At 33.6% G+C, this 11,984-nt stretch overlaps 1 protein-coding gene across 1 annotated transcript; it reads right to left on the bottom strand.

Annotated features, from left to right (window-relative positions):
- Positions 1 to 1,320: 1,320 nt before the first annotated feature.
- LOC124820599 (putative choline kinase 3) lies at positions 1,321 to 6,277 on the bottom strand. Its single transcript, XM_047292325.2, has 10 exons — positions 6,120 to 6,277; positions 5,930 to 5,980; positions 5,753 to 5,826; positions 4,726 to 5,110; positions 3,535 to 3,656; positions 3,253 to 3,448; positions 2,802 to 2,919; positions 2,636 to 2,683; positions 1,975 to 2,075; positions 1,321 to 1,666 (listed from the first exon to the last, which is right to left on the bottom strand). The coding sequence occupies exons 4-10, from the start codon at positions 5,077 to 5,079 to the stop codon at positions 1,526 to 1,528; spliced, it is 1,080 nt and encodes a 359-aa protein (XP_047148281.1). The 5' UTR covers positions 5,080 to 5,110; positions 5,753 to 5,826; positions 5,930 to 5,980; positions 6,120 to 6,277; the 3' UTR covers positions 1,321 to 1,525.
- Positions 6,278 to 11,984: the final 5,707 nt, after the last annotated feature.

Here is an 11,984-nt window from a genome sequence, read left to right as displayed (position 1 = left end):
CCAACTAGACTTCACCAGAAGTTAGCAGCCAGTTATTTTGGACCGTTTCAGGTGATTCAGCAAGTGGGAGAGGTAGCCTATAAGCTTCAATTACGCGAGACTGAACGCATCTTATCTTTCATGTATCACAATTAAAGAAGACAATTCCAGATTTGCAGACTGATGGACCCTCATTTTGACCAGTTAAGGTGTTGGGAAGGAGATTAACGCAGAAAGGAGAAGAGAAAGTACCACAATTGTTGATAGAATGACAGGAAAGAGGACAAGATGGGACGACATGGGAAGAAAAAGTTGTTATCTAGGAACAGTACCCCGATTTCAACCTTGGAGACAAGGTTGAACTTCAGGCAGAGGACAATGATAAGAATGAGAAGAGATGAGAAGGAAGAGAATTATATAACTGCTTATTATAGTTAGGAAGGGCAGGAATGACAGTTGTATAAAGGGTTGGGTGTTTAGTAGGAAAGGGACTTTTTGATAGTTGAAGTGTTAACTAGCTTTGTCCTGTGAAAGGGACTAAGCCCTTGTATCTATAAGTGTACACACCATTCTTTTGTGAATAACACAGTTTTGTTTCCATTGTATCTGTAAGTGTACACACCATTCTTTTGTGAGTATACACAATTTTGTTTCCATTCGTGCTATCTTTCTGTTCTGTGAGACGTTTTAGAGAGTTCTTTATTAGATTTCTTAATCAGAAACCTATCACTTACACTTCTTGACGCTTATAAACAGCAACGATATATATAATAAATTTCACACACTTACACTTCTTGACGCTTATAAACAGCAACGATATATATAATAAATTTCACACAATGTCATATTGTTCAAAAAATAATCCTGACTTAATTTGATATGTAAAAATAGTTTATTGATAACAGGGGAATACTCTACATTATGTAGTGGATGGACATTATGAATGATGTGATGAATTATGTAATTAATACGTTGTTTGATTTAAAACGTGTCTAAATATCACATGACACAACATAAGAACAAAACTGAACATCACTGTGACCACAGCTATCAGCAACTATGCTTCGTTAAAGGACAACAATAGGAACATACCATCTGTACTTAACAAGCCAACTGTCATTTTCACTAATTTGATATAATTTCTCACTTTCTATGACATCATATGCTTTTCATTATTTTAAGTGATTCTTCCTTTTGTATTTAGTTGTAATATAATAATCATTAATTTTTTTGTAAGATAAACAAACACAAGATTCAATTCAAAACATGTGGCAAAAATTAGGCTGCTCTTCATATTTATATAATTACCATACATTTCTCACTGCATAATACTCAAGCAAATGACAACACAACTAGGCATTTTCCTTTCATTCCTCAACCTATTCCAAACGGAGGGATTATAACAACTGTTTTAATATAGGAAAAACCCATCACACATTATACTTATTATTTATTTACAGATTTTATGCATCACTGCATTCCTATCTACATTATTAATCCATACATACCAAGGAGAACTACACTAAGTACAAAAGAAGCAATCATGTCAATGGTGTGAACCTTTGACCATTCCATGTTCGGAAATGACGCTTGGAGAGTCCAATAAAGTAACCTTCTTCAACCGGTACTGCTGAAACCTCTGCCTTGCATACTCCTTGTAGTCAAAGTCAATTGTGTTGACATAACTCTACAGCACACATAGCAACACACTAAGCAAACACAAGTATCTTTGGTATCTTTGGAGTAACCAGAAAGAAGAATAAAAAGGGTAATACATTTTTTGCGTCTCAAATTTTGGTTCTAGTCACTACAACTTTAATACATTTTAATGACCTTTGTAACAACAATAAAGTTGCACATTTAATTCTCATTCATCAAAAGTGATTAGTCCCTACATTTATAAGTCACATCGATTTGTTCATAGTTAGAGACTAAATTTTACTGAAATTTGACATAAGGGATGAAAACATGTTTCGAAGGAAAAGCATAGCATACCGAAATAAGTCCCCATAAGCCCCAAAATAGATGGTTGGCAAGAGTGTATTTTTCTGCAAGATTAACTAGCTGTTCCACTTCACTGCTGCTTGGTTCCTTACCTGTATAAGTTTTCAAATAAAGTTGGTAAAAAATTCTTAAATTACATTCACATTGAAGTTGAAGAGATAAGGGAGACTTGCATCGTGCCTACGAATAAGTTAAACAAATGCATGCAATGCATGCTCCACATCTGCAAGGACAGACTTATCAATAATGTAAACGTTGTTACAGTTCATACTTATGACAAACATGATTTTCCCTGTTGTATTTCAAGAGTTTATTATTTTCACTAGTCTAAGGAATTTTACAATGGCAACCAATTAAAAATAATTTTAGTTGTGACTTTTAGAAGTAATTTTAACAAAAGTAAATAATTTCTAATTTGAAGTAATATAAAATTGGATATTCAACTTAAAACAAGCTTTATACTTTATTTTAATTACAATCAAAGTATAGAAACTAAAAACATAAGATTGAGTGATATCAGAGGTCAACCAAATTGTAGAGAAAGTTAATTCTTTCAGCTGAGAATAGATCAATAGCAGTTACCTAAATCCAGATCTCTGCCAATAATATGTATTTTTTGTGGTATGTTGGAGTAAAAATTTAGTGGACTAACCTTCAGAACTCAAATAATTATAAACAAACCTTTGACGCTCTTCAAGACCTGTTATACCATTTATCGTGTCAGAAGAGTGATCTCAATAAAATAAGTATTATTAGGAAGCAAATGAAGCAGTGTAAAATGTAATGGAGGCTGTAAAATATATCAAGTATTAACTTACCGGGATATTTAGTGTAGTCAAGAACATGAGGTTGGTCACTGTGATAGTTTGCCACCATTTCACAGAAATGATTTGCTAGATCGTATGCAACAGGGTTGTAACTGGCATATTCGTAGTCCTGTGTCATTGAAAAACAAATAGGAATGAAAAAATCATCATAAAAACGATATGACAGATGTAATATGAAAAAACAATATTCAGTTGCAATTCTTATATTTTTTTTTGACCTAGAGGTACTAGTACTTCTTATTTGACACCCAATTAATCCCTATTCGATTGGCGCATTTTGGAGTAAAGTGGTATCACCAGTTACCATTTCATGGAAGTTAGAAAACAAGTTTTTAAAAGTTAGCAAAGTAGCTAATATCTTACATTGCCATAATTTTTAAAAAGAACACCAACAAAGCCAATAAAATAGAATAAATAACTAAAATGCAGCAATAAAGCTTACAATTAAAGTGATTGCCCTTGTATCTTCATCCATCATTATGTTACCATATTGTAGATCATTGTGACAAAAACCAATCTCTTGATATCCTTGTGATAGCAACTCCACAAGCATATTTATTTCAGTATCTAGATGTTCCAGGCCAAAATTCTTAATATCTTTTGGAGAGCACAGACTTTTGGCATGACTATGCCATTTCCTGATTGAACATAGAGAGCATATATAATTGTGTATAACAATATAAATTTTTTTTTAAAAGTAGCCTGATATCTATTATTTAATTACCTCAATCGCTGCCAAAGCTGTGCCTTCTTTGTACCAGGCATGTGAAGATTGTGAAACTCTCTCATCTTAGATGCTACCAAAGCAGATATTTGAGGGTCACGGAGGTCCGCAGCTGAGAGTGTCTAAAAATCCAAAAATAGGAAAAGAAAAAGCATGTTACACACAATCACCATGGTCTGCTAAATTGGTTTTAGTGCACAGGAAAATAAGAGGAATGTATTGCAGGTATTTGAATTATATCAGGTCACTTACATAATCTATGTCATGAGAGAAAATCACAAAAAATTTACTGTAGGACCCTTTACAAACCACTATTTGTGAATGGTCCAGAAATTTTACTTCTGTGCAATTTTCACTTACCCAAATGGCTTAGTAATGTTGGTAACACTAGAAAATCGAAGTACGCATGGAATCACTACCTGTTACCTTAATGAATGATATCAGCTGATTAAAGATATTGATAAAATCACATGAAATCATTAGAAAAACGTCTATTCTGGCACCATAACTGAGTTCTTCCACCATAACTCATGTAATTGAACTATTCAAAATCAACAGCATTTAGTCTTGAATAATTTTTCTTTTGCATTGTATATAAATTCTTTCACTCTTTAAACATAACACAAAGCAAGCATCGTGAAGAAGCTTCTTTTTTATTCTAAAGAACTAATAGGAAATGCTAACACCCTCCATTCGTCCAAAGGAAAAGAGAATAAAATACAAAAGCTAACAACCAAGGCCAAAGAAAAGCTTTTTAAATGGAACAATAAAGCACATTGGAAAAGGAAAGGTGACTTTAATTTAAGTATATATTCCCCAAGTCATGGAAACCATCAATTTTTAAATGCAGTCATTGCAATCACTTTTCTTTTGTTATAACCAGATAATTATCTACACAGCACCTAATAAGAAATAATAAAAATAATTATACTTTCAACCAATAAGAAATCATTAATATAACTTTTGAAACAATTATTGTAAAAACCAACAAATTTAGAATATCACTTTTTACACTGTAAGTATATGTACTATTTACACTTAAACAGTCTCTTATAAAATCAAATACCAAAATAAAGATTATATAAAAACGTCTCTAAAATAAGTATTGCTAATAATATTAGGAATTAAAACAGAGATTTACACTAAAACTATCAAATCACCAGAGGTAAACACAATAAGATAATAACATACTTTGGCATGAATGAACTCTTCAACTCTGCCAGTGGTGAACCGTCCAAGAAGGCGTGGACCCTGTCCATGCTTTGACATGGATTCGAAGGTTTGGATTTCATCAACCCTGTTGAAGAAAACCTCAATACCTTCACCATATAATCGAACCAGAACCTTTCTCAGATGACCATCACTTTTGGTTGGCCAATTTACCTCAAAAACCTCATTGGTCATTGCTCCTTTTAGAGGTTTTACCAGCAAAGAGTTCAGATCATCTATTACATCTCCCAAATCTGCAGCCACTGCTGCAAGAACCTCCATTATCTCTTCATGGTTTTCACCGCCTTTCAACAATTCAATTGCCTTTATGGCCATCCTTGATCAAAGTTCAGTTAAAAACAGAGCTCTGCTAGTGGAGAAAAAACAGGGGAAATTGAAACAGAGAGTTAAGTTCTTCCATCCATTGCAATATTGAGAGACTTGAATGAATACCTTGATAATCGAATTGGGAGAAAACAAAGAACTGATGATCCTGAGTGAAAATTAACCACTTTTGATGCAAAATATATTTATTTAGGGAGTTAAAATTCTACCAAAGTTCCTCCATACCATGCAATAAAACAGAAACATGAAGAAGCAGAAAACCTCGATAACCCAATTGGGAGAAAGCATTTCATAATTGATTATCCTAGGTGAAAGTCCACCGTTTTAGGTAAAAAATTGTGATAAGGGGATTTAGAAATTCACCCAAGTTTTTCACTTCATGCAAGACATGCAGAAACACATGGAGAAAGCAGAAAACCTTGCTGACCCAGTAGGAGAAAAAATCATAAGTGATGACCTGGCTTGAAAGTTCACCTTTTTCGTATAGAATTAGGGTTTTAAAATCCATTTAAGAAACAGGGAAGTCAGAGAAAGTTGACTGGTAGAAACATGACGAACACGAAAAAGGGATTCAAGAACCCTCCCACTGTAAAAAATAATCAGATCTAAGAAAAACACAAAACCCATTTGGGATGCACAGCGGAATCGGGTTACAGGATCTTACCAGATAAACAGAGAAATTCGGAGCTTCCAAACAGAGCAAGCTTCGGCACGGAAAATTCGTTGCAGTGATCAAAGCTGAGAGACGTGCAGCAAAGGAAAAACCCAATAAACTCAAAGAATGAAAACCGACTCAGAATAATCAGAAGTAAAACCTCAAAATGATGAATCATGAACTCACCTTGGAAGCAGATAAGATTGCCGAAGAAAATCAAGCCCAACAAAGAGAAACCTAAGCATAAAATATTGCATAAAGAAAATAACAAAATCCTCAAAACCCAAATGCAGAAAGACCAAAACAGAAAATCAAAAGCCCAAATAAAGAAGAAAAGAAAATAAAAAAGAGTAAAACTTGGGATTTGAGAGCTGACCCTAGAAGCAGAAGAAGAAATCAGAACTTGTCCAAGAATATAGTTGTATATGAACAACAATAATCTGTATGTCTTTATATAATGACAATGGCGAAGTGATATGAAAAATAATATGGTGTGAAACCAAAGAAAGCTTGCAACCAAAGAACTCAACAACCTAATATATAAGAAAAAATATGATCTTACACGATGAATATAGGTAATACGATTAATAATTACGAAATTAAAAAAAAAAGTTAATTAAGTTTTGATTTGTTGTGTGTATTTTGGACGGTGTTAGGTGAAAGTAACCCACGATAACTGATCACGTGGAGAGAATCGTGGAGAAGAAGAACTGAATCTGTTAGAGATTCTAAAATCATTACATGCCAACAACCCATCCATCTCATTGTTTCTGGATAGAGACTATTTATTTCCGTTTTATTTTGTGTTATAGTTTCATCGTATAACCAGACATAAAAAGTTTATAACAATTTGAGTTAATCACATATTTATATGAAATTATTTTAATTATCTTTTCTTTGTCTTAAAATCTCTACTTCAGGTTTCCATATTGATTTTTCTTTTAAAATATAAATACATTTTTATTTTTATATTAACAACTAAAATAAACCAACGCCGTATCATGTTTATTTGTATTTTTACGAAAATCTAAAAGACAACCAAAGTTATCATCACATATTATAATTACTTTTTTAAAGAAATAATTTTTAAAATATATTTTAAGTTTATTTCTGTGTTTATTTTATTTATGAGATATTAAAAAAGAAAGGATGAATAGAGGATTACGACAGATAGAAATGATGGGTTATGTGTGGATGTATATTTTAGTGTGACAATAAAAAATCACACCCAAACTAGAAAATCTTATTATATGTTATTAGCCACACATACACGATTGTCGGTACATACGTTATGATTTCGTTTGTTATACAGAAGCAAACTAATTAAATATATTATTTGTTGTATATTATATTGAAGTTATATTGTAGTAAAAAATTAAATAATAGTGTAATTGTGTTTTGTTCCTGAAATGTAAGTAGTTATTTTTCTTCTAATAGGGAAGTTTCTTGCTATTAACAGTTAGTTATCCTTTTCTTTTCTATTATAATTTAATTTCTTTATTTGGTAGCTTTAGTAAATTTTGTACTGTAATTCAAAACTATCGTTGTAGACAAACAATTTATATACACTAAATTAAGGAATTCATTATATATGGTATACATTATAGGTAATTTATTAAATATATTTAAATTAAAAAAACAAAAAATAATATGATTTTTTTTCATTTGATATATATATATATATATATATATATATATATATATATATATATATATATATATATATATATTAAAAAAAGTTATATGATAGTAAAAAGAGAAAATAAAACATAAAATAACAATAGCGGAAAGAGATTTTCACCTAGATTTTAAAAGAAGAAAAGAACAAGAAATAAAGTAGTGCATAATGGCAACATATTACATTAAAAAAAAGTTATAGTGTAAAAAGCCCATTTTGTATTGTCCATGATACATAGATAAACGAGTCTGTTTCATCCACCATATCAAACTACAAGTAAGAGAATGTAAGATATAAGTGCTGAGTATAGAGAAACACAACCTTGCAAAAAGAAATGAGCTTCTAACAAACGAGCTTCCCCTCACCACACTGAATGATCTTATTTGTGATCTGCTTATGTCATAACTTTTTCATCTTCCTTTCCATGTATAGTGACATGTTCCCTGATACAAGAAGGTCTAACACCATAGGACCCATCACAAGAGGAATGGCCAAAAAGCTCCAAGATGAATATTCTCCTCAAGGTCAAGTACTATTTGCTATCTTTGGATGGAAAATTGGAGAACAAGAATATATGCCAAATCTGCCAAAACATGGAGAAGGGTAAAAAGGACATTTCTATACAAAAGGGGTGTACTTATCCTTCTATGGGGCTGCATGAGTAATTGTTTTTCTTCACATAAAACTTGATTTTCACGTGTTTTAGACGCTATACATGTAGCACATGGGTTCAGATCTGCCACGTGAAAGTTGAGTGCTTAGAGCCTTGAGATTAATCTATAAAATCTCATAGGAAAAGCTTGTAAATCACTTTTGGATTGTATTAAAGAATTTCTGCTGAAATGCATAGCAAATTCCTTCTCCAAGAGTCACTTCTTAGCTTGATTTCCATTGCAACTTCCTTCCACTCTAGGAAGCCTTCTGAGTTGTGAATCACCTCTCCAAGCTAGCCTCCATATCCATTCACCTTAAACTCCAAACATCCGCTGCTTCACATCCAAAACTCTTCATCAATCTGCTCACAAAACTCCAAGTCTGCAGCTGTCCATGCTACTGTTCCATTGGTTTCCGCAAGCTGTTCAAGCCTCCCTGCACCTCCAATCTCACGGATCTGCTTCTCCACATCTCCTAGGATGTATCAAGTGGTATTCAGAGCAAGGTTCTAACTAGAACCGTGAGATAAGTCCAGATTTTCTTCCATTTATCTGCTGTCAAAAAATTTCCTGGTTGTCTTGCTGTTTTCTGAAAAAATTCTGCAATGTTTCATCAATCATTGCTTTGTTTAGGATCTACTCTTAATTTCATTGGCTACTAGCTGTCGTTGTTTGAGTTTTCCTTCATTTTATTCGGCTGTTATTAATTGTTTGAGTCTATTTTACCATTTAAACATCATTTCTGTTTTTGTCTTAAGTCTTGTTAGTTACTTTGCTGTTTTGTTATCAAATCTGGTTTTTCTACCAAGTTTTACCAAAAATCTGAGTTGTTTGAATGTGGCTACACCAAGTAAGAGCAATGAATACTTCAGAAATGAGCTCAGGTGTTTAGATCTATCATTCAAACTCAAAATCTGTGCAGTTTTTTTTTTTAAAATCCTGACAGCATTTCAGTTCTGTTTTTGTGCTGCATTGCCACTGTTTTTATGGTCATTTACTGTTCTATTGAACAGCAGTTGGTTGATCCATTGTCTGAACCATTTGGAAGATGAAATGAGTTGATTCCAAATAGTTTGTCATGTGGCAAGAGTGTCCAAGCATTTGGCCGAGATGCATGAGTTTCCTTGAGTCAATTTTGCTTAATTGTGTGTGGTTAGTATTAGATCATTGCTAATCATCATCAACACTGAATTTCTGCATTTGTGCAAATTTCAAATACCATTTCTAACTCCTCCTTGCTGTTTTCAAGTCAGAATTACTTTTGAATCAAAATTTGACCATGCTAGTTGGTAAATTTAGCTGAAATATGGTACTGCAGTAGTGATTTTCTGTTTTATATAGTTTTGATGTATCCAATTAGTTCCAACAAGTCATAAATCATCATCAAAACATGTTTGAATCATTGGAAAATAACTAGGTGCAGTACTGTTCATTTGGTCTATTTTTCTGCATTGAAAAAAATTGACTCTGTTGCAATACTGTGCTGGTTTTTCTGTCAAATTCTGCACTGCATTACTTTGTTTGATTCATCATTTTTAGATGCAGTAAAAGCCATGGTCCATTTAAAATATTAAGATAACAATTCAAAAGAGATATTACAAATGTTAAAAGGCACTTAGGACCATTGCATCATCAGTTTCGAAGTTTGAATTGTATAAAAATCTGGTGCAAAAAAATCTGGTGTAACTCATTCAGGCATTTCATCAAACAGTTTTGTCAATTTTCAATGCATAGCCAATTCGTGTGTGATTCTGATTTAAAGTCTTTTATTGCGTTTTAATTCTGTTCTAGAGCCATTCCTAAGATCATTTTGATGTGTCACCGTGATTGATAGCCACTTAATTGCTTGCTTTCTGAATTTTGAACACTCTGCACACCATCTGTTTGACAAAAGTCCTGGTGTTGCTGTCACTTGGATGTGATTTTGCTGGCAATTGTGGTGGTAGTTTCTGTGACTAATTGGTTTATTGGATAGGTGAACTATAACTCAAATGGCTCACTGCAAGTGGAAGCATCAAAGGAAGTTCAATTGGTGAAGAAAAGTGAATGAAGTTGAACCTTGAAGAAGGAAAAACCGTGACTGCAGCAGCATTCTATACTGCAGAAAATTAATTTCTTGGTTTAGGCACCTTGCAGCTGAGAGAATTGTTTGGAATCCAGTAGATTCAAGTTCTTTGAGAGCAACCAAAGCTGCATACATTGTCCCTTAGCCTATTTTTAACTTTTCCTTTCCAATTTACCAAATTTCTTTGTAACTTCCATTGTTTTTCTTTGGTTGTAAGTTCCAAATCCAAGCAAGTGAGGTGCTAGAGTTCACAAGTGCTCTTCCCTCATTTGTAACTAGACTCAGAGAAGTCTCACAACCTAAAATTGAGTAGTCGGTGAGTGTGTCTTAGATCCAAAGTCTAAGCCTCACCTAGGAGACCTCACTTTAATGGTTTTTCCAATTTTCGACTAGATAACATATATCTTGTGCGAATAGGAAGCTCTCTTAGGGGTCCGAATTTAGAGTTTAGGTTGTGTCCTTTCTTTGCTTTGTGTTTTTCTTTGTTGTCTTTAAGACTTAAGTGGATTTAAGAGTGATTTTGATCTAAGGACTCTAGTAAGTAGCAAGAAGCATATTTGGCAAGGAAAAGGCTTGGTACTTAAGCATTCCTAGTGAATCACCTCCCTTACCTGGAATATTGCTTCAAGTGAAAATCTCTAGTCTTTACTTCAAGAATAACATTTAAGTCCATCATAATGTCTAGAAGGCATTCTCCTAGGATTAGTGATAGTGAAAAAGAACATTTTTCTCTTCAAACTTTAGTTAATGAATTCAAGGAAATGAGAAGAGAAATGAATGAAGAGAAAGCCAATAGAGAGCTTCAAAATGCTGTTATTCAAGATGAGTTGAGAATGATAAGGAAAAGCAAGTCTAGGGGAAGTCAGAGTGAAAACTCTCAAGAGGGAGGGATGTCTTTGAGTCTGGGTGATTATTACCCTCATCAGCCTTCTACTTCTAGGAGGCATAGGAGAAATTCTCATGCACCCCCACCCCCTAAAGAAGTCAATGTTGTGTTGCCTCACTTCCATGGGAAGGACAATGTAGAGGCTTATCTTGATTGGGAGATGAAGGTGGAACAATTGTTTGAATGCCACCAAGTGAGTGAAGAGAGGAAGGTCTCTCTAGCTACCCTAAGCTTTCAAGGGTATGCAATGTATTGGTGGACTGCCTTGGTCCAAGAGAGGCTTAGACATCAAGCCCCTCCCATCCACTATTGGAATGATCTCAAGTCTGCCCTTAGGAGGAGACACATTCCCTCCTACTACAATAGAGAACTCATGGATAAACTCCAAAGGTTACAACAAAGGTCTATGACAGTTGAGGAATATAGACAAAAGATGGAGTTGTATATGATGAGGGCAGGCATAGTAGAAGGTCCAGAAACTACTTTAGCTAGATTTTTAAGTGGGCTCAATTTTGACATAAGAGATAGGGTTGAACTTCTACCTTATAGAGATTTGAATGATCTTGTTCAAATGTGTATAAAGGTAGAACAACAAAACTTGAGAAAATCTTCTTCTAAAAGAATTCAAGTTCAACCTACTTTTGAAAAGAAAATTTTTAAAGAAAAAGAGCCATTTAAACCTCTAGCCAAAATAGAAGAGAGACCCAAGAAAGAGACACCCTCACACACAAGAACAAGTGAAATCAAATGCTTCAAATGTCTAGGAAGGGGTCATGTAGCTACTCAATGTCCTACAAAAAGAAACATTATTTTGAAAGGCAAGGACATTTATAGTAGTGAAAGTGACACCCCAACTAGTACAAGTGAGAGTGAGGAAGAAGAGAGGGAAGAGGAAATATATGCTGATGATGGACAACTTCTCATGGTGAGAAGGATACTTAGCAACCAACCAAGTCTGG

This window comes from Vigna umbellata, chromosome 4, assembly GCF_029865625.1.
Source record: "Vigna umbellata cultivar VRB3 chromosome 4, Vumbellata_1.0, whole genome shotgun sequence".
NCBI classification, from domain to species: domain Eukaryota; kingdom Viridiplantae; phylum Streptophyta; class Magnoliopsida; order Fabales; family Fabaceae; genus Vigna; species Vigna umbellata.
This window is presented reverse-complemented; position numbering and strand designations above follow the sequence as displayed.